This window comes from Mytilus edulis, chromosome 9 (assembly GCF_963676685.1).
Source record: "Mytilus edulis chromosome 9, xbMytEdul2.2, whole genome shotgun sequence".
NCBI classification, from domain to species: domain Eukaryota; kingdom Metazoa; phylum Mollusca; class Bivalvia; order Mytilida; family Mytilidae; genus Mytilus; species Mytilus edulis.
Window position 1 is genome coordinate 78,281,075 of NC_092352.1, and position 24,807 is coordinate 78,305,881.

Below are 24,807 nucleotides of genomic sequence, written 5' to 3' on the forward strand. Positions count from 1 at the left end.
GCTCGTGCTGCTCTTTTAGTTTGCTTTATTGTGTTTAGTATGCTGATGTTTATATTTTGAACGTTTTTCTCTACATTTGCGATGACAGTTTGAATTTTTATTCTACTCAACGTCAGATATTGCTTCCATTATGTGCAACAGAAAAATCAACTAACGAGTTTAAATACACCTTTAGCATCTTAATTTCGTCTCTCATTTACAATCTATCCGATCGAACTAGAGATAGAGGATACAACAGAGACAATTAAGTCGACCTCATATCTTGACTTACATCTAGAAATTGACAATAAGGTTCGGTTGAAAACAAAACTTTACGACAAAAAAGAAGATTTCAGATTTCCAATTGTGAACTTTCCATTTCTAAGAAGCAACATTTTAGCAGCACCTGCATTCAGGGTATATATCTCATAATCGATACGATATTCCCGTGCTTGCATTTCCTATCATGATTTTCTTGATATAGGGTTGCTGCTCACAAGGACGCTATTAAACCAAGAGTTCCAAATGGTGAAGTTGAAATCATCCCTTCGTAAATTTTACGGATCCCATCACGAGTTGGTTGACCGTTATGGAATAACCGTTTCACAAAAATTTATGATATCGGATATGTTCCTTACGTCGTAACTACGATCCCCTTCCCTTCCATGAATGTGACCTACCGAATTAGACTATTTACCAGATTTGTTATATTATGAGCAACACGAAGGGTGCCACATGTGGAGCAGGATCTGCTTACTCTTCCGGAGCACCTGAGATCACCTCTAGTTTTAGTGAGGTTCTTGTTACTTGTTCTTTAGTTTTATATGTTGTGTCATGTGTACTCTTGTTTGTCTGTTTGAATTTTTTGATTTTTAGCCATGGCGTTGTCAATTTATTTTCGATTTAAGAGTTTGACTGTTCCTCTGGTATCTTTCGTCCCTCTTTTACAACAATAAACTGTAATGAGAGATACCTTTCAGAGAAAAGATGTTACTAAATTTATTTTTGTACCTAACATAATAGGTTTAAGGAATCCTAAGAATGTTCAATACGGCTGAATTGTTTACTTTTGTAATGTTCATCTCTTTGAGTGAATTTAACTCACCACAGGGAAAATATTATTTCTTCTTTAGAATGATGGTATGATATAATTATATAAGCAGCTTTGGTTTCCGCTTGTCATCTTGGTATTAAGTGCACTATTCAATCTATAGACTCCAGACATATCAGTCTCTTATAAGTCACTAGCACCAACCTTAGCAGTTATATTTTTTTTTCTCTTCAGAAGCACATTCAGAAATGATTGATTAAATTTTATTAACATTTTTTTGAAACGAAAAGCTAAATGAAAGTCAAACACAGCGAGGAAATATAACCAATAATAACGCTATTTTTATCAATATAACCAATAATAACGCTATTTTTATCAATATAATACAATATCGAACTCAAATGCCTTTATTTGAAATGTCGTATAAAATGAGAAATAGCCAACTTAGTAATTGTTTCTGAAACGAATAGCATCGAATAGATTTCGTTCTTTTCATCCGAAAAACCTATAACTAAATAATATGTTTACGTTGAAATCAATGCAAGGTATAATGATTGTTACTTGGATATAAAAAGAGCGTTGGTTTATAAAGTCGTTTTTCTTCATTCATTTATCGTAATACGATGATTTCCCTTTCTTATTGGATCTACGTATAATTCCATTGCTATAATATAATTTTATATTAAATGAAAAATCGCAGAGGATGCGACAATAGTACCAAGTTAAGAAATTCTAATGCAGACCTTATCAGGCATTGATTTATTATTTGTAACAATCCATAGGATTTAAGCATGTAATTATACGCTGAATTGTTTTCTCTGCGAGATTGGAATATAGAATTAATAAAGTGGACTCGTCTCCGTGTGTTATTATATAGAATCAACCTCCATTATTTGCGACCTAATAAAACCTCAAGAAGCTACAAAAAACCTGTTCATTTGCCTTAGTGACTTTGACAACAGACGAAAATAATCAGCTGATTGGTTAATGACCATACTTGAAGAAAAGCCGATTGTTATTTGTTTCCGAATGTAACACTTTATTAAGTTTAAGATTGTCTTTCGGGACCTTAATTATCTAGTTATATAGCAGGATAATTCTATTATTTCTTGCCGGTAAGAATTATCTTATTTAAGTCAAATTCTTTACCGATTAGGGAACAAATATGTTATTTTGAAATGCGATCTTCCTTGACACCATAGCTAACGAGAAAATAAATAAGAGTAACTGATTATTATCCAATGGACATAAAACTTTTGAAAAGTGGATAAGTTTTGCAATTGGAAGGTAGACATGGATGCAAATGGCTCTGATATTTTACAGAATCTTTACTGTGATGATAACGTCACGGACGAATTCGAAAACGGGACGAATCAGACTTACGAAGCTATAAACAAGGCGGCCATGACAGTTTTTTTAGTTTCGTCGTATTCTTTGATATGTGTCGGTGGATTGGTTGGTAATCTGTTAGTCATATATGTTGTAACCCGATTTGCTAAAATGAAAACGGTTACCAATTTGTATATTCTCAATCTTGCGATTTCGGATGTTTTGTTTCTTATAAGCTTGCCATTTCTCATTACAACGACAATTTTAGAACACTGGATATTCGAAACAGCCATGTGTAAGATTTTCTTTGTATTGTATGCTATAAATTTCGTTACAAGCGTTTTTACATTGACGGCTTTGAGTGGAGACCGTTATCTTGCCGTGTGCCATCCGATACGATCAGGACAATACCGTACCACAAACAAGGCGTTCTTCATATGTCTATGCATTTGGACTGTTTCATTTATCGTGATGCTTCCAATTATTCTTTACTCAAATACTGTACCGAATCCGAAGAATCACGATTGGCAAACTTGTACCATTAAATGGCCGAAAAATCAACTGATATCACCAAACAAAGCGTTTACATGGTATACCTTCTTGCTTGGCTTCGCAATACCTGTGTCTATGATTTCCGTGTTTTACCTCTCAGTTGTGCTAAGACTTAAAACTGTTGGACCAGCAGTAAAATCGAAAGAAAAGAAAAGATCGCATAGGAAAGTAACAAAAATGGTACTAACTGTAATATCAGTTTACGTTATTTGCTGGTTACCACATTGGGTTTTCCAAGTAAACCTGACTTTTCATCAGGGAACTAGTCCAACAAAATGGCAAATTTACGTGTTTAATGCATTTACAGTCTTAACATTTGCAAACAGTATGCTTAATCCTCTATTATACGCTTTCTTAAGTGACAACTTTAGAAAAAGTTTTGCAAAAGCATTTAAATGTGCCACACAAGCCGAAATCAACAAAAGTTTGATCAACGAAAATAGTGTTTTTACCAAACTAAGCGGGAAGCGTAAGAATGGTAAAAATAACAATCGGAAATCAGAACGTTACGAACTAACTACTCAAACTGTTGCCGAAAAATCTGGACTTATGAAATCTGAAAGTGTACCTTATCTGAATGAAGAAGAAAAACGTTTAATGGACAAGAACACTAACATGTATGTGGACAAAGAGAGCCAGACATAAACCTTAATTATTGTATGTACTTTAACGTTTTTGTTATAGGGGCTGGAAATGAGGGTGTCTTCGTTTCTATACTCTTTGATTATAAAGTAATTCTTCACTATTATTTATTTATTTTTGGAAGCATTCTCTTGTATTTATATTTAAGCACCCAATTATTCTATTTTTCTATCTTTTTTTATTTCTTGGATCATGTTTCGCTAGTCTTTATTTTTGTATCTATTTTGCCCTATTCAATTAAAAAAACATCTAGATCCGAATTAAATTGTGTTGATTCTTTGATAAACAAATAAGTAATTATGATTTGATTATTCCTTTAGGGCATCCTAGTTATCCTTTAAAGTTAACAGACGTGAAATAATTAATTATAAAGTGTTTGGTATATATAAGATACAAATCACAAAGAAACAGTTCAATAAGACTGTGTAATTAATTCAAAACGTGTATGTGCGTCACGAAAATTATAAGGTTCTTATTTCAAGAAAATTCATAACATTCACACAGGGGAAATTAGTTGTTGATGAAAATCCCAAAAACGTATCGAAATACGATAATAATATCAAATTGTATACATTTTCAATATATTAAAAGTGAAGCTATCTTTTTTATGATTATTTAGATGTTTTTTTCTTCAGATTATTAAATTGGAGGCTGAATCTAAATGTAACTAATAAATTTTTTTTTTATTTACAAAACTTTGGACACATATAATGTTATTTAAAATAACCAAAAAGCTTTCATCCGTAAAACATAATTTGTTTACAAAGCACAATATATTTTTCTGTCTATTTATAATACGGAGGACATTAACTGATATTTCATTGACATACACAATTTTATAAAGTTATATCCGTCGACTAAACAAAAAGATTTCCTGATAGCTGGCATGTGTCAACAATCCAAACTCAAAATTTTCCTTTACTCAATCATTGTAGAGTAGAATACTGATCGGAGCTTGAACTGCAGGGGAGTTTGTCACAATCGTATTTGTTGTTCAATGATATGACATTAATTATATACCTACAACAAAAGCCATTTTCATGGCATTTTTTTACTTTTTTTTCGAGCGTCGCTGATGAGTCTAAGTTTTAACTGGCGTACGAAATGTCAATCCTGGTATCTAAAATGAGTTTATTTTTCAAAGATTTCAAAATTTTAACCTAAAATGAAATTAAGATTAATTTCAAGGTTACCCCGCTTTAAGAAAAATAAGCATTTCGTTCTGTATACACAGACAAATTTGCTCACATGAATTTCACATGAATCTCACATAAAATTCACGTGAGAGTCACTTCAAAAGAGCTCATACATGTAACTCACGTGAAAATTTGTATGTGAATTTCATTTGAATTTTTAAATTCACGTGAATTTGATTTCAGTGAAATTTGGCTGTGTACACATACATGAAATAAAGAGAATCTATCGAATACATCAACAGAGGGAAAGAAAACCAAAAAGACAAAATAAAAAGAAAAATAACAAAACGAAAAAAAAAACGATTTCATTTTGTTTCCGTAACCGGCTGCAGTATTCAACACCCAACTTTGCTACATGCCTGCACTTGTGGTACATTTTGACCCTTGCCTTAAAATCATAATGTGCCGTCTTTTGTATTCTTAATAGAGCTGCATTTTTAGAGGTCATGCAGTTGGTATCTGGACAGTTAAGACTTTGTTTTTTGACATATGGTCTAAAAAGGAAAACGAGGAGAGTTTCTTTTTCTTCACGCACAACTGGTTTATCCCGTTAGTGGCTATACATGTATGTTGTACTATTAAACACATTTTTTTATACAGTGTTCTTGTTGACCTATTTATGTTTTCTTTTTTTCTTTAAACTTGCTCGCTTATTTTTGCATGTAAAATTAAAACAGTAATTGTGTCATATTTGCTTTTGAATCTTTTGTCTTCGATGTAACTGAAGTATTTTGTATATTTTATCATAATAAAATACCAGTCATAATATTGCTGACTTGTATATGAGTTCAGATGGTTTATGTTGATCAAATAAACATTATCTTCTCTTAAGATACATGGTTTTTCTCTCTCACAAATAACCTTAATCCGGTATGCTCGAGATAGCAATTGGTACTTTTAAAATCTAAATCAACAGAGAATAATTAAATACCATAAAAGCGCCCGTAAATTTTTGTTTAGAGATAATAAGTCCTGAATGAATTGTATTCTAACTTTTTAGTACAATTATAAAATTTGTCATTCCAAATAATACAAAAAAAATATTTTGTATTTTGAGTGTGTTTTTCTACATTGGCTAGAAATATAGGGAAGGGTAGAGAACCTTTTTTTAACCCCGCCGTATTTTGAGACTTGTTCCAAGTCAGGAGCCTCTGTTCTTTGTTATTAATGTATAATTTTAGTTTATTTATATATTTCGGAGTTGAGTATGACGCCCATTAACACTGAACTGATACACATTTTTTGTTAGGGGCCAGCTGATGCACGGCTCCGGGTTTCATATTTTTTTCGTTGTAGTGTAGACCCATTGGTGGTATTCGGCTGTTTTTCAGCTCTTTGGTCGGATTGTTGTCTCATTGACACATTACCCATTTCCATTCTCAATTGTATTACGACGCCATATTTAAAATAACAAATACATGTACACAATGACTAAACATTTTCATAGTCAGTCTTGTTAATGTTCAAGGTGTATAAGATACTTGCATGACGGTTTTAATCCTGTACTTTTATGCTTATTTTCAAAAATGTTTGTCTTTGATATTTATAAGATTAATATCACCCATTGAACACCACCAATTGCAATATGATCGATATTAATTACAACCAAACAAATGTGTGAAAAAAGATAGTATATACCAAAAGGAAATACTATTGACAATTGTTTTAGTCGAACAAATAAAAGCCAAGAAAAGCATGGCCAAAAAAATCAATAACAAAACCAACAACCGTCCTCGAAAAAGTAAACAGAAAAAGAAAAATACAACACACGATCGGCGTGAAATGATATGTTCTCCCCGTTAGATATCCTCAACATGTTCTCCCGTTAGATATCCTCAATATGTTCTCCCGTTAGAAATCTTCAATATGTTCTCCCGTTAAAAATTTTCAAATATTTTCTCCCGTTAGAAATCTTTAATAATTATGTTCTCCTGTTAGAAAACTACAATATGTTCTCCCGTTCAAAAGCTAATAATTATCCATACACTTTGAAATTCTAAAAAAAATACTGTAAACGATAATATCAGTATTCAAAAAGGGTGCAATTCCATGCTAAAAGTTTTTTCTTTTGGTTACTGTAAATTTAGAAATTATTGCAAGGTTTTTTTATTGATGCGAATAATGCAACTTGGTGTGTATTGCAATTCGAAAAAAACAATGTATTTGTTATAATCTATTACATAATACTGCATGCAGATTTTTTCCTGAAATCGCAGTAATAAATCTCAGATTATTGTCCATTTTTAAATCGCATTAAAAAAATGTACGCAATAATTTCTGAATTTACAGTACTTCAAAAATTAATTTAAATAATGCATAGACAGAAATCAAGAAATATTAAGTGTAGTTTTATTATCGAACGAATCAGTGTTATAGGTGGATAATGAATTAATTTACTAATTGCTCGTGTTGTTTGCTTTTTCCCCCAACTCTGGAATGAAAATCGATACCTAAATTTTATTATAAAAAACAAATTTGATTTTAATACAGATCATCTATTTGTAACCATACTTCGTTAAGACACCCGAGAAGTTTTGTATTGCCTTTTTTTTTTGGATAAATATAACATCTCTACGTCAACCAATGAAATTTCTCCTCAAAAAGTGTGCATATAAATAATACGACATAGCTACGGATCCCTAACATTTCGTTTGTGTTTTTGTCTTTAACCAAAGCTTAACGAAACTAGTTAGAGTTATATCACACTTTCTGCATATAAAAAATACGTCACATCCTACTGGTCCCGAAAAGTTCTTTTGTGTTTTCTTTTCTAACTGAGCTTTGCGTTATAGCTAGCAAGCGTTATTAAGCACTTGCAGACAATCGTCAACACTTCATAAAAAATTTGCGTTGATATTACCAGAAGCTTTTTTAATAAAAGTTATGTGGTCGGTTGTGTGATCACTGGTCAATTCAAAAACGATACAATAAAAATTTTACTGGAGGCAGTTCAGAAAGGAAACTTGTTTGCTAATCATGTTATATAAAAAAAAAAAACCTTTGCTGGTAACCTTCGCAGTTATTGTTGATCAAAACTAATGGTGTTCAGAAGTATGCAACTTCTATATTTCCTGCAATAGGAAAACATAATTCGCATTACATGCATTTCTTTGACGTATCTCGACAGATTACATAGACACACATTCCTTGTTCAGCAACTAACTACCTTCAGATAACACCTTGCATATGTATTAAATTTTGCTTTTGTTGTCATGATATCCTATTAGTGGAACGACTTTGTAGTAAATTTCTTGATAAATATATCAAGTGCGATATTAAATAAGATTTGTAAAAGCTTTAAAACAATTTGAAAGAGTACAAGGATGTTTGTTTTATTTTTTCGCTCTCACTCTTTATGCATGTTATATGTTGGTACTATGTTCAGAAACAATCCGAAGATCAATGTAAAAAATCAAATTATTGGAAATTTACACCAAAAAAACAAATGTAAGGTTTCAACTGCCTCAGGAAAAGATGACCGTAGATATATTGGGCTATTAATTTTAAGGTTCTTTCTGGTCATATATATATATAGCTCTTCAACTCTTCCGGTTCTTAGACATCATAGGCTTTAAATTATTCAGCTTCAGTGTTCTTGATGAAGGTAAATCTAGAAAATCGCTTTGAACACAAGGCATTTTTAAAGTGTTGTTTTGTCTTTTCATGAACCGGTATTTGTAAATGTCACAGTTAAAACTTTCGAGAGGTTATCCTTTATTGTAATTCGATTCTTTCTTTCAATTACAGTTGAATTACGAAGATGTAGAAGTGTGATTAGTGAAGGAAGTGATTTAGATTTGGTTAAGATGACATGTTTTAATAGAAACTTCAATTGTCATGATATATTTTTGTCACAATTCAATGACAGTCAATATCAGCGATGGTTATGATTTATCAATTTAAATTTAATTATACAATATCATGTAATGTATTGGCCATTTGTTGTTTTTAAATTAAAGAATCTCTTCATTAATCTATTCAAATTGTTTCGTTTCAATCCTGTCTTTTTGGAATTAACGGATGCAATATTTGAAGCCAACTGGTATAATGATGTTATTGTAGCAGAACTAGTTATTCTTAGCTGCATAAACAATATTTCTTTTTAACCATGTTTGCGAAATATTATTACAAAATAAAAAGAAAAAAAAGAAGAGATTTCTTTGATTGAATTACTTAACGGAGTAAACAGAACAGTCAAAAATCAAGATCTTCTTTTTTCTTATGCAAGATTCATAGTACATGATTCAAATGCTTTTAATAATCATCACCTTCAGACACACATGCGGACATTTGTACGGGAGGAAAACCCTTCATAATATACATAACTAAGTTATCGTATTACATGATCTGATGATGATAATGTAAAGACTGCTGTTAGTGAAAAAGCATATGCGACAAATGAGACAATTTGAATAATAATATAAAAAAAAAAAAAACAACCACACACACACACACACAAAAGATAATCAAAATATAAATCCCATATAACAAAACTCTTACAAAAATATGCTATTTAGAATACCCAAATACATGGTAATTGATTAAATGCCTCTTCTTCTGTTTTTTAGTACTTCTAAACTAGAATGTTATCAAATAACAGGTTTCCAGGAATTCTTAAACACAAGTCGTTTTAAATTGACATTTCATATCCAATAATAAAACTTAAGTAAACTATGGTGTTGTAAATCACTGAAACTCGATAATTAGCTCTGATAGAAATGGTAATAAGCTATTACAGAGAAATACAATTATAATTATACATTTAAAGAGATATTACATGTAAATTTAGATAAAAAAAAACATAAATGTATACTATTTTGTTTTTGTATCAAACATTTAATTAACAGTGAATATTGAAATGAAACTATAAACTAGCAGCAGGTTTGGTTCAATCTTGTAAATGAGAAAAGTTCATAACATCACTGAAATAGTACAGTTGTCTTGCAAGTCAATAATTTGACCTGATGCAAAAATAATTTTCAACCTAGTTGTAGATGTGTTTGGCGTGTTCTCAGTATGTTAAGTTATCGAAAAGAAAGCAATGAACAAATTGAAAAGGTGAAACAAAGAAACTACTATGAAAAATTTATTAATTACTGATACACCAAAAAAAAAAATTAGTATACTTGTAAAACGAAAAGTTAAATATGATTGATTGATTGTTCATTGCTTAACGTCCAGTGGCAAATAAGTAATTACATGAACTCAAGTCGACCAAGAAAAAAGTGTCAAATTGAATATACCATTGTACATGCTTGTCTTTATTTATATTTACATTTAAGTTAATATCGGGTCACATGTCTATCGATAATCTTACGGAAATGCACAGGCCAATTTTACATTTTTTAACAGATAAACACTTTTCTGTTTTGATGATATCCAATATGTACATGTAGGATGTCAGCACATTAGTCATTTGTTGTATTAAAAAGAGGGAAAAAACTATACAAAATAACATGAAAATCGTGCCTTTTTCTTTCACATTTTCATATGTTCGTCGATATAATGTTACGCTACTCGGTTTTCCATGTCTCTGACACATGAATCTCAAATGTTTGCAAAATGACAATACAATTACTTAAAATAAAGAAAAACATAATATTTTAAATTGACTCTGTTCAATATTTGATATTCTTGTTATTTTCTATTTAAATTCGACGAAGTTAACAACAAATCAGATCATTAAGTACATATCATTGATACATAGAACTTCTGCAGTATAAATCCTTTATTAAAAAGATTTAGACTTCGAAATGGTCTTTGTTTCTCATCAATTTCAATAACATAATTTATCATGCTTCAATTAAGCAATTATCTAAATTGCAATTGCATTCCATTTGTCTACTAAAGGAATCATTTGATACCAAAATGTTCAGGCCGAGTATAAACATTGCTACTTCTTTATTCGTATTACGTTTTTATTGTGTGCTATAACTAAACTTTACCTAAGCTTTTTTTTTTTATATACGAGCCACTTGGGAAAGCTGGTGAAAGGGGGAAGTTGGATAGCGGTTGGAAATAGAAAGCTGGAAGCAATACAGACAGGATGAAAGTTAGATAGCGGTTGTCAATAAAAATTCGAAGAAAAACTAACTATTGAGAAACATTGAGAATATGTGTTTATTTTTGTAATTTCGTAGAAATAATGGTGATTTTTAGAAGACGGAACAGGATTTCAGTGTGCCTGACATTTTTTGTGCAGTAGAATTATATCTCTAGTATAAAATGATTTTGCAAACATATTTATGAATACATGACAACCAAGTACTATGTTTCTATAAAATAGAGGAATAGAGGAACCATCTGCTATCAGTAATTACTATTTATTTGTTTTCGTGTGTTCCTCATAAAAAACTGTGGGGTTCGTGTCGTTTATTCTTTAGTTTTCTATGTTGTGTCATTTGTGCTGTTGTTTGTTTGTCTTTTTCATCTTTAGCCATGGCGTTGTTAGTTTGTTTTTGGATTTTTGAATTTGACTGTCCCTTTGGTAGCTTTCGTCCCTCTTTTAATCAGACTTTGTTCTTTCAAAATATCTCGGATCCAGAAAAACTGAATACATTAAACCAACCTATATTGTTAACACCAGAGAAAGTTGGATAAAGCACATAACAAATTGTAAAATCACGTAAATTGTGAAAAGCGAACTAAGTTGACCTCCACATTTCATTATTTTTTTGCAACACTTTTTTGATGTACCGTAACCCAAATCACCTGCATTCAAAAACAGATAAATTTATATATCAGGTAAGTCATATTAATATATCAATGCACCATTCAAACAAATACTATATCAGTATTTCATAAATCCATCATTCCAACAATGTAATAAAAACATTGAGTCTTTTATCACTGGATGAAATTGAAATGACAAATGTATTAAGAAACAAAGTATAAAAAGAGTGTGAAGGAGAGTTTTTGTTTTCAATAGAAGGATATTGAAAAGTAAGAAGATATTATCGAACCATACACGCATTTCTCATTTCGGAATAGAAAACAACATTTTTTCTGTCAATTACCCTTCCGCTGTGATACAACTATTCATCACTCATATTTTACTCGCTGAAATAAATCTTTTCAGACATGTTATATGATGAATAGATGCGATTGTTTTTATATTTCATATTCTGTGTTTATATTTCAATTACACCCGCAGAACATATGCAATAGATTTTATCACTGTAATACGTTTCCTATGCAATAATACTTGTGGTAACATATACACAAACGAACGTCATAAATCGAATGGACATAGTTCCAGATACAATATCATATAACGCTGTGATATTCGACAATTTAGATAACAGACGATGTTCTCATTTCCTATTAGGGAGGTTCCATTTAATTTGTAGGGGGAGGGCTAAGATGATGTTTCATGCCCCAACTACGATAGTACAGGGGCATTATGTTTTCTAGTATGTGCGTACGTCCGTCTGTTCGTTCATTCGTCCGTCCGTTCGTCCGGCTTCAGGTTGAAGTTTTAGGTCAAGGTAGTTTTTGATGAAGTTGAAGTCCAATCAACTTGAAACTTAGTATACATGTTTCTTACGATATGATCTTTCTAATTTTGATGCCAAAGTAGAGATTTTAACCCAATTTCACGGTCCACGGAACATTGAAAATGATAGTGCAAGTGGGGCATCCGTGTACTGGGGACACATTCTTGTGTGTCCTGTATTTCTACTTAGGTTCTCATGATTTACATAAATTGCCATCCTGCCTTATTTGCAAAGTTGCTCATCCTGTTTTTTTTAACTCAAACTCCTATCCAAATATTTCAAATTTTACCTTAGCCCTCCACTAATATCCTGTGGTAGCTCCCCAAAGCCACACTGTGCAACCGGCATGTGTAACAACATCTAGAGTAACTTTGTCTTCTTGTGTGTGTTTGTTTGTCTATGTAAAAAATAATATCAGAAGAAGTTACATACATGTGTTGTAGGTTGCATGCAGGTTTCTTCCAAATTAAAAAAGGGCCTCGGTAGTTATTACTGCAATCACTAGACGATCAACACTGCGGGCGGTTGTTTGTTCGAACCACGCTCGGGCAGATGCACTCGACTACAATATTAATTGACTATGATTGTGAGTTTTCAGTGGTTTTCTCTTGGCACTCCGGCTTCCTCAAAAATACTAAAAACTGGCTGCCACGAAATAGGCAAAAATTGACGATGAAAAGTGGCGTATTAACACAAACAATCAATCTCATTTCCTATAAGACCACACTGTGTACCCTTGTCTTCTTGTGTGTGTTTTTTGTCTATTTATAACATTGTATGTGAAGAAGTTGCATACATATGTTGTGGGTTACATGCAGGTTCCTTTCAAATTTAAAAATGTTGTTGCAACTTCAAAATTATAAAGCTTGTAGCCGTTGGTGCTGAAATAAACCAAAGCTTTTCGGCGAAAATGAAATAAATAAGGCATAACTACTTTATCAATGATATCTAAATACACTTGTTATCTATAATACTAAAATTACGAGGTCCAATTTGTCAGCCGTCATCACGTTAAAACGACGAATCAAAGAATTCAACTTTATATATAACTACTATAGTACAAAGGTGTAGATTAAATTACACCACTCCAGGCCCTTTTGTTTTCCACGTAATTAATATTGCCAATTATAAAGAAGTTCCGGGTCGAGTCTGATACCGATACCAATAGTATATTCACCTGACACCTATTACTTTATCTGTACGTTCCGCATCTGACAGGCGCACCACCAAACGGTGTATTTAGGATTAATATGCTATATACACGGGTCATAATCACAGGGTTGACACTACTAAATTTAATCATTTAATCAGTAAGACTTTCCAAGATAACAATACGAATACTAAAAATCTGGACTAAAAATAAGGCGTATAGGTACAGTTTTACATTTATAAGCGGGCATGACGTAAAACAGTGAATCAAAGAATTCAACTTTATTTTTAACTAATATAGGACAATGCTGTTGATTAAAAAATACTCCATTCCAGGACCTTTTGTTTTCCAAATAATTAATATTACCAATAATTGATAAATTCCAGTTCGACGGGTTTAAACAGTAAGATTTAAAAGCAGAGAAAACTGTGTATCTTATAATCGGCATGACTTTATCAGATGACAATACTACTATTAAAATAAGGCTTGCGCATAGTTATATACTTAAATTCAGTCACGGACCCGCGATATCACGGGTGTGTTCTAGTATATTATAATTACATAACATGCAACCAGAATCATTTAATTCTAAAGAACAAAAACAACATAACAACAAAAAAGCAACAAAAAAACCCCAACATTAAGTATTTTAAGAGTAGGAACACCACCGTACTTAACATACTATTAGTCTCAATCAATATAACAAACATTTCAATAATTTCAGGCTTATAACTTAGCATGAAATTATCTAACTATACCCTTCATGAGAATAAATAGGAACATTCTTTGAATCTTGACTGTGTAATAACATCGTGTAATACTTTTATCCGCATTCGGTTTTGTTTTATTAAACAAGACTAGTTATTAATTGCAAATAGGAGTTAAACATATCTAACTTAACATTAAACATGTTAAAAAATATACAAAATTAGTGAAAACTCTGGCATACAACAAAAAAAGAACCAAGCCTTCTGTGACTAATTTGAAAAATAAATTGAATATTTATTTAGCCCGGTAAAACTATAGGTGAATACTGTATGTTGACTTCTGTATTTCATTCTTTTACATTGTGAGATCGCTGCCTTATGATCTTTCCCCATTAGTAGCTATGTTAGTATTCATAGCTACATATAGTTCTAGTTTCAAAGATGTATACGTATATCAATGTACTTATAAAGTTCTAAACAAATATATATACAGATGTGTTTCTATTTCAAATATCAGTAAACGGAACTAAACAATAAAAATATCGAGTTTATAATCTTGAACTGAAACCAGAGTGACTATGAGACAAACACGCTTAGTTTAATGTTACGTGCTGAAAAATGTTGAACGGATGTATTTCATTGTGAAAGATATTTTCAATTAAGGATAAGTTTGGTGCTTCTTTAAAAGTCGTGTTGAAAGTTAAGTTGTCTTACATTTCCATTTGTATGTATCAATGACTAGTCTCAAAGAATATATTTTGATCTTTTGAATAACATCTTATTGTAGTATACTCGCTGGAATAAATCTTATCAGACATGTTAATGATGAAAATATGTGGTTGTTTTTACATTTCATATTCTGTTCTAATATTTCAATTACACCGGCTGAACATATTTAAGAGATGTTATCACTGTAATATGTTTCCTATGCAATGATACTTGTGGTAACATATACATGAACGAACGTCATTAATCGAATGGAAATTGTTCCAGATTTAATATCATATTACAGTGCAATATTCAAGTTGGATAACAGACGCTTTTCTCATTTTATATAAAGCCGCACTGTGTCACAACCATGTGAAACAATATCTAGATGTTTTTTTCAAAATTGTCTTCTTGCGAGTGTGTGTGTGTGTATGTGTGTTCCCTTTGTCTATGCATAACAAAAAATATGAACTCGTTACATATATGTGTAGTAGGTTTTTTTTTTGGTCCTCAATGATCTTCAACGTTATACATATTTGGCTTTCTAACAGTTTTGATCTGAGCGTCCTTGATTTGTCTTATGCAGACGAAACGCGCGTGTGTCGTATCAAATTAGAAGCCATGTACATTTGAAAACTAATTGAACAGTTGCGGTAGATATCCATACTATAAAAACTATCTGAAGAAATCCAAATGTCTTTAATCATATATGGATAGTTTAACTTTTTTTTAACACAAAAACTGACTTGATCTTTTTTTCATTTGATACCTGAAATATCGAAACTATTATGAATACTGAATTGAATAATTTTTTTTTCATTTCGTATTTGTTTCTTATTTTTTGTTATATTGTCGTTCCATATGCTGTATCTCAAGAGTTAACTGATAGCTATTATAATAATTAGTTTTGTTTTCTCTCAGACATTGATTAGTTGAACTTCAAAAGAGGTTTCAATAGATAATGTAACCATGTTGGTTTATGCAATAACGAATCATTTAAGTTCATTAAAGTGTTCATTTTAGTTGTTGACATAATCAAGTAGGCATTAAAGTAATAGTTAAACATTAGTGCTAAGAAATTGAGCGGTAGCAATATAATCCAAATCGAGTATAGCTTTTATAAATTAAGCCAATTTAGTAAATTGCTCTCAACGTCTCGACTCAAATCTTTAAATAAATTCGATTTTGTTTATAATTCAATATCTTTAAAAAGACAATATAGTCTGTAGATTCCGTTCAAAAAATTTCTATCTCATTAAATAGAATGCGGTTATTTTGTCTGCTCCAAATAATATGTTTACTGATTATATCGCATTTGAAATGCTTCACTAACGTTGTTGTATTGAAACGTACGGTTGTCCAATTTGTTTTAAAATAAACATCATGACTGCTTCTTCTTGAACTTTATATACCCTTTATTAGCATTTACGCTATCTTAAATATTTGACCAAAAAGAATCGCATTACATATAATGAGTTTATTAGTCCATATGTCATTTTCACTGTATGTACGAAATGGTAATTGATAAAATGGTTGATTTGTCTCATTAGTTTAAGTTGATATGAAAAGTAGTGTAAGCGTATGAAACAGACTCAAGTTGGCATGAACATTTTTAGTAAAACGTGTCTCAAAGATTTGTTTACAACAAATCCGTCGATCTCCATTATACATGTATGCATTGTAACGTAATTCTTATCTTAAATGGATCCTAAATAATAATACAACAAGTCCTCTTTTACGTAAAAAAGAGAGTTATACGTCAACGGCAAATACAGAAATATAGGTAATAAGCTGTATTACAGATTGATGTAATATACATTATGATTTTCTGATATAAGATCATTATCAAGATAATTGATGACATGTGTCTACATGTACATGTATATACAATTAATACAAGTGTGAAACATTTATTTCAAAATAGTTGTACAGCGCATGGCAAAATTATTCTGACATAACATATTACTGAATTATTATGCGGCTGTATGAATTAACATAATAAATTGCAAATATGGTCAGTTTTGGTTGAAACGGCCAAATAATTTTGTTACAAATGTATATAAGTCAGTCTGAGGTATCAAAACTACTTAAATTTTGTTACATATCAATATTTTGAATAGAAAGAGAACAAGCTTGCACTCTAAATTAATGCGGACAAAAGTCATTGTGTTCCAATTTAGTTGTCATTTATGTCAATCTTCTATCCTGACATACAGCTATTGCTGATTTACTATGCGGCTTAATAGGTTGACATAATAAAGTGCAAATATTTTTTATACGATTTGAAGAACCAATTTTGTCAGTATATTCAGAAAGTTGAATGTAGGCAGTATATGGAATAAGAATCAGAATTTGATATGTATTGGTATATATAATAAATGCCCGTTAGCATTGTAACCAAGGAATATTTTTATGCCCCACCTACGATAGTAGAGAGGCATTATGTTTTCTGGTCTGTGCGTCCGTTCGTCCGTCCGCCGTTCGTTCGTTCGTTCGTCCGTCTGTCCCGCTTCAGGTTAAAGTTTTTGGTCGAGGTAGTTTTTGATGAAGTTGAAGTCCAATCGACTTCAAACTTGGTACACATGTTCCCTATGATATGATCTTTCTCATTTTAATGCCAAATTAGAGATTTTACGGTCCACTGAACATAGAAAATGATAGTGCGAGTGGGGCATTCGTGTACTGAGGACACATTCTTGTTTTATTTATAGAAATAGAGATCACGGATAAATGTGTATAACAAGCAAAGTTGTATATCTACTGTGTTACAAATACTTGTATTTAACCGTCTTTACATCACGGAAGTATATATTTGACTATTTTTTTCTTTTTATACTAAGAAACAAAGAAATTTAAAATCGATTGAGAGCGGTCCTGGTTACAAGTTAACTTAGTATTGAGCAGATCAGCCACAACATAACTTGAGATAAGGTCTGGTTCGATCGGAGTTGTCACAATCAAAGTTCACATACATGTATGTTTACTTAATATGTTAACTTATGGCAGGACTGCTTCCGAAGTTAACATATATCAGTAACGGACTTGATTCCATGTTAACCTTTTCGGCAGACACACAACCTGTCCTAGGTCATGTCATACATTCATGTTATTTCTATTTATAAGATTTAGTCAACTTTCACCTTTCTTCTATGGCTTATTGTTTTTGGTAAATATAAACACTTTACAAGAACCGCACAGCAGATATCTTTCTTTTTCACTATCTCGCAACTTTATTCATCAACTTGAAATACTTTTTCTCCAAGTATGGATCTACTATCGGGTCCGAACTGCCTTTTTTATTTTTCGTTATTATAGTACAAATCTGGACTTATTACTACTAGCAACAAATGTAAAGCATAAACGTCTCTAAAGACGATTTGTTTTTATTTCTCAGTATTTAAAACAAACCAGTGACAGTTGTCGTTCAAGTTTGTGTTCAAAAGTCACATTGTGTGTATTTATATGTGCAGTTCTATATAGTTATTTTCGTTGTATCTATATTTCCAGCTGGTAATGAAAGTTAAGATGCGGATTGTCCTTAAACATATCAATGTTTACATAATCTGTTTATCGAAAGTTTTAATTAGGGGATAATAAAGCTATGATTTTACAAAGCTGTCTGTCTACTGTAAAACCGTTGAAGATATTTTTCATTTCATGTGTAACTATAAAATTGAGAATGGAAATGGGGAATGTGTCAAAGAGACAACAACCCGACCAAATAAAAAACAACAGCAGAAGATCACCAACAGGTCTTCAATGTAGCGAGAAATTCCCGCACCCGGAGGCGTCCTTCAGCTGGCCCATAAACAAATATATACTAGTCCAGTGATAATGAACGCCATACTAATTTCCAAATTGTACACAAGAAACTAAAATTAAAATAATACAAGACTAACAAAGGCCAGAGGCTCCTGACTTGGGACAGGCGCAAAAATGCGGCGTGGTTAAACATGTTTGTGAGATCTCAACCCTCCCCCTATACCTCTAACCAATGTAGAAAAGTAAACGCATAACAATACGCACATTAAAATTCAGTTCAAGAGAAGTCCGAGTCTAATGTCAGAAGATGTTACCAAAGAAAATAAACAAAATGACAATAATACATAAATAACAACAGACTACTAGCAGTTAACTGACATGCCAGCTCCAGACTTCAATTAAACTGACTGAAAGATTATGATTTCATCATATGAACAATAGGCACAATCTTTCCCGTTAGGGGTTTAGTATCATACCATCATAACATATATGAGAAGAACATAACCCGTGTCGTGCCAACAACTGTTTTTAGAATTAATGTATTTAGTTCCGATGCAAAGACCTTATCAGTGACTCAATATTAACGCCAAAATATGCAATCTTTAATGACTTGACAACAATATCGTAATTATATCCCTTCTTAATAAGTCTATTCAAAGGTTTTGTAAGTTTCTGAGGTGAATACTGACACCTTTGTGCTTTATAAAGAATATTTCCATAAAAAATTGGATGTGAAATACCTGAACGTATTAGAAGTCTGCATGTTGAGCTATATTTACGAATGATGTCTTTATACCGATGATAAAATTTAGTAAATGTTTTTACTAGTTTGTGATATCGAAAACCCTGGTGTAATAATTTTTCAGTAATACATAAATTTCTCTCGTTAAAATCTAAAACATTGTTACATACGCGAGCGAATCGTACAAGTTGAGATATACAAACACCGTAAGATGGTGACAAGGGAACGTCACCATCTAAAAACGGATAATTAACGATAGGAAATGAAAAATCATCCCTTTTATCATAAATTTTAGTATTCAGCTTTCCAATAGTGATATAGATATCAAGATCGAGAAAAGGGCAGTAGTCATTGTTAGTATTAGCTTTATTTAAAGTAAGTTCAACAGGATAAATTAATATACATACTGAAGTCGTCATTATTGAGAGCCAAAATTTCATCCAAATATCTAAAAGTATTATTAAATTTGTTTATCAGATGTTGTTTCGATGGGTCTTTGCTTATTTTTGTCATAAATTGTAACTCATAACAATACAAAAACAAGTCCGCAATAAGTGGTGCACAGTTAGTCCCAATTGGAATTCCGATAATCTGACGATATACGGAATCCCCAAAGCATGTCCAATTAACATAGTTTTTTTTGTTTATTGCTACTAAAAAATGACCTAAAAGAGTTTGAACATATATATTCACATTCTGATTTTTTGAATGCCCAATTAATTAGTTCGTTCATATAAGCAGAAATGGAATCAAAATTAAAAAATGATTATTATTTTTCTTTATTAAAACATGGCAGTCATGTTGCGTAAGACATTGTAATGTGTTATGAATATAAATTCCCCCATAATAAACGTTCCAAATGGAAACATTATAATTGTAGAATATTATTTCCATTGACATAAATATAACAGTTTATGTTTATAAAAGAGGGGCGAAAGATACCAGAGTGACATTCAAACTCATAGATCGAAAATGAATTGACAACGCCATGCTAAAAAGACACACTGACAATGGAATTAATAGTACATGTAGTATAGATTATTTGTTCCAACATAATCAGATATTATGACGTTGTTTATAACAAAGTTTCAAGTGGAACTTCTGTTAAGCGGAACAAATATACATTCAGGATTTTGTTTACAGTATGCTCTCATTAGGTAATTTATAATTCATTTTATATCTTTGCAGAAAAATGTAAGTTCATCTGATAAAAGATTATTAAAGGAGTGAAGTATTTCTATTCCTGAATTCAAACATTTATTTTTCAGTAACTCAGTAGGAAACCTTTATATCGATACGATACTACGTTGACTCTACAACTAAATGTGCCCTATTTTGAAAAGGAAGTAATTATCTTTTTTTATGGTTTTTGCATTGACCTGAATTGTTTCACGTTTTCTACAAAACATCTGTAAATGGTGTTTAATGACACAAACCAAACAGTCGGGTTAGTGGCTCTTAAATCTTTGAAAGGGCAAAGTGTAATATCCGTAAAGGACTGCAATCTTGGATCGAACTATACTCTGACATGTTTCTTTAATAACTCGACTTAGTATTTTGGTTTATATGTTATTTTCTTGTTTATTGCAGCAATACTTTATCCCTGTTTTTATTAATATACTTTATTTAGTGTCCTGTTTAGTCCGGTCAATGCCAGGTAATAGACATTGTCTTTTTAAAGTTGGTGAAAATTTTCCCTCAATATCAATGCAAATTTAACCGAGAGAAGAATACAATGGATAAATGGATTTTACTATTCAGTGACAAATGATACCACACATTAGGACGAACACACTAACGAAAACAGGTCAACTGGATTTGAATATGAATCAAAATCCGCATACATGTTAGTTATATCATTGAAAATGTCAACCTTGCTTCGAAAAATAAAAGCAATAATCACCGGTTGAAGGAAAGCAGGAGATGTCCATATATTGCATTTTACAATAAGGATATTTAATCAAAATGTGAGATATTTCTGCAGACAACTCAGGAATGAAAGAAATAACACTTTTCAAAATCGATAGCTTTTTTCCTTCTGAAAAATCATTTTTGTTTTAAATCTTTCATCCGCACGTTTTTTTTTATCAAGTTACATTACTATATACTCCTGAACAAGAGACGACTTCAATCTTAAAAAAAATCCCCCCTTTTCAGCTATTTACCAACCAAACCAAAGTATGAACATGATAAATAATGAATTTCTTAACTAATACGGTATTCAAGAGCTTGCCATCCAGTTGGTGTGAAACATCATTGCTTGGGTGTCTGCATAAATAAATAATGAGCAAGGGCTTTTAAAGACCTTATCGTGACACTATGTTAAGCTAAATAATTATCTTCTGTTATAAAACTAAGTTTAAATCATCATTATCGTCGAAAAATATGTATTTACCACGTCAGGAATATAGCAGTTGGGTTTCACTTTTTCTGTTAATTGTAGACCTATGATTTTGTCAGATTTTATTACCTTCCTCTTAGAGTTTGGTAGTATTATACTTTTTTGAGAAAATTTGTTAAAATAACTTTGAGAAACGTATAAAGTGTTGAAAGACGGGCTATAGTATAAAGGCGAACAAAAATAAACATACATTTTTCTGTAAAGTACAAGTTAACAGAGAAACATAAACATATTCATATGAAATACATTACAGTTGAAGATAAACGAATGCATTAAAAGACGACACATGGTAACTATACTGACAACATGACTATGTCTTTCCATTGGTGCTACACTGTAAATGACACAATAAAGTCATGCTTAGTAAGAATTGTCGAACATCATATAAAATGTGACCGTTTGTTGGAAGCAGCAAGGGTTTTCATGCATGGCCTTCACCACTAGAGCCAAGCACGCTAACAAGACATCGCCGATGCGGTGTAATAGACATTTGATCAAGTAACATAATATTGATACTAAAGACATTATCTCTAGGTGTGATATGTACATGCCAAGCCTTCTGTATTCAACAAATAACTGATTTAGTATAAATTTATTGATTCGTTTATGATCAGATCGTTTGCCGTTTTCAGCAAAATACTGTGGTCAATCAGGTTGGAGGTAATTAATAATTTTAGGCACACAATAACTGTACTGCAATTATCAGGAATAATCCTACTGCCGAAAATATCGTTAAAATGATTTAATTTTTGAGAATATTGCAAAACAAATATATCATTTGTTTCTATTAAAGCAACGGAATGCACTGCACCCGGAAAAAATTCGAAAATAACTTTTTTGCATTAAATGATTAACGCAGGATACATACGTAAAGTTTTCATTTACAGTATTCTTTCATCAGGTGATTTCAAACCTTTGTAAATAATGTATACAAAACAAATCTCACGTCAACTGTCGGAAGATAATGAAAAAAGTGAAGTATTATTGTTCCTGAATTTAGACATTTTCTTTTCAAAATCTCAGTGGGAAACCTTTATACTGATACGATATTTTCTTGTTTCTTGCTTGCTTTAATTAGATGTTCTATATTAAGACAAGGCAGTTATATTCAGAGTTTTGTATGGTTTTAGCCGTTCGAATCATGCAATTACTTGGTGTCACGTTTTCAAAATAAACATCTTTAAGTCGTGTATAATGATATTTATTAGACCATAAATGAAAATTACAAAAAATCCCACCTGCGCTTTCTCAATGAAATTTTTATAGTGTGTTGTACTACTTTTGGGACAAATGATATCAAAATAATAGAAAACTGCATCGGCTCTAACTCAAATTATGGACAATTTTATGTTTAGGGCGTCTTGAAATCTTTTGACAGCTTCCGAATTGCTAGTTTTTAACCTTTTTTAACTGGACCAAATCACTACTTTCCTTTAAAAGTCTGGACCCAAATTTTCTTACAGTGTAATTTAGCCCCCCTACTTGACATTTGAGGCATTAAACATGGAGAAATAAATTTAAAAGGGGTAACAACTTATGGCAAATAACCCAATGTCAACACTAGGGATCATATTTGTGAACAACGAAAATCAAGGTCCGACAATTGTGGTCTCGGACCATACATATACAGTTGAAGATTAACAAATACATTAAAAGATGTCAAATGATTGATTGATTCGTTTATGATCGGATCGCTTGCCGTTTTCAAAAAAATACCGAGGTCAATCAGGTAGGAGATCATGAATAACTTTCGGCACACAATAACTGTACTACAATCATCAGTAAACATCCTACTGCCGAGAATATTGTTCCTCATCAATGTGATAATATATTATGATTCTACAGGGACAATAGAAAATACATATACATTTCACAAACAAAATGAACAATACATTTTTCTCCGATCTATTCAGGTGTCAAGTCAATCTGTTTATTTAATTAGAGGGCGCAGTGAAAGAATGCTCAAGATGCTTTGACTACTAATGAACTCAGCAGATATAATAAGCATTTGTCAAAGACATTTGCTATGATTTCTATGTTTAATGACGTTAAATGGTCTTATTTTTGCCTGATCATTGTCATTTATAAATTTGTATTTTTTGCTTGATTATTGTCATGTATCAGTTGTCAAACGAACTTAAATGAACGTGATTATGTCCGAAAACAATCTGTTAAAAACGACTTTCAAAACGACCACATCTCGTGTGAAAATACAAAAGCAGAAAACTTCTAATTGAAATATGTTCGTCTAAATGAACGTTAAATTTACAAAAAAGACTGGAAGACAAAGAACGTATTTGGTTTTCATCAATTATTCACAGCATGACATTTCCTTCTGAAAATAAATAAAGTGAAGTAATCACAATATTTTGTATTATAAAAATATATCAAATAACCATTATGAATTTCGTTTCTTTTAGAAATCATTCATGGCATATTTGTTTTGAACCAACTCAACTACAAAACACACTGATTGCAATACCCCTGTATACAGAACAAACATATAACATGTAAAATGCTTATCAATTATTGAAATTTTATAAACAATAGAATTAGAAAACAACAGCACATAATATAAATCCATTTCCTTTATATTCGCTGTTAGACATATATGCTATGTTATGAGTATCAATGAATTTTTCAGAATTCAAATAGTGTGTCAATCATTTCGATTATTTAACTCTGTAACGTGCTTCAAATGACATTTTTGTCGATGTCTTCTAGACTCGGACCATAACATATCGTACAATACCTGTATGATAGAACAATCTGGCCTTTTACCGCTGAACCATTATTCTCTGTTATTTTCTTGCCTCTTGTCAATGCATCACTTGAAGTTTTTTTACGCCCAAACAGTTTGATTTAAATGATATTCATTACAGTATGATACCCTTTTAACTAATTGACGCTAATACAACAATGTGTCTCTTATCTTTCAAAAACAGTTCCGTTTTATTGTCATTTGTTTCAAATAAGGAACGGTAATGCTAGTCTTTTAAAGTACACGAATTGCGTGGCTAGTTATGAAGACACATTACATGTTCTTTTACTATCCCGGTTTGACAGGACCTGGTTACTTGATTTATAAAGAT

At 31.5% G+C, this 24,807-nt stretch overlaps 1 protein-coding gene across 1 annotated transcript; it reads left to right on the forward strand.

The window, feature by feature from the left end:
- The first annotated feature begins 1,986 nt into the window (after positions 1-1,986).
- Positions 1,987-3,750, forward strand: LOC139489118 (somatostatin receptor type 2-like). Its single transcript, XM_071275249.1, has one exon. It carries the CDS (start codon positions 2,324-2,326, stop codon positions 3,554-3,556), a length of 1,233 nt encoding a protein of 410 aa, XP_071131350.1. The 5' UTR covers positions 1,987-2,323; the 3' UTR covers positions 3,557-3,750.
- Positions 3,751-24,807: the final 21,057 nt, after the last annotated feature.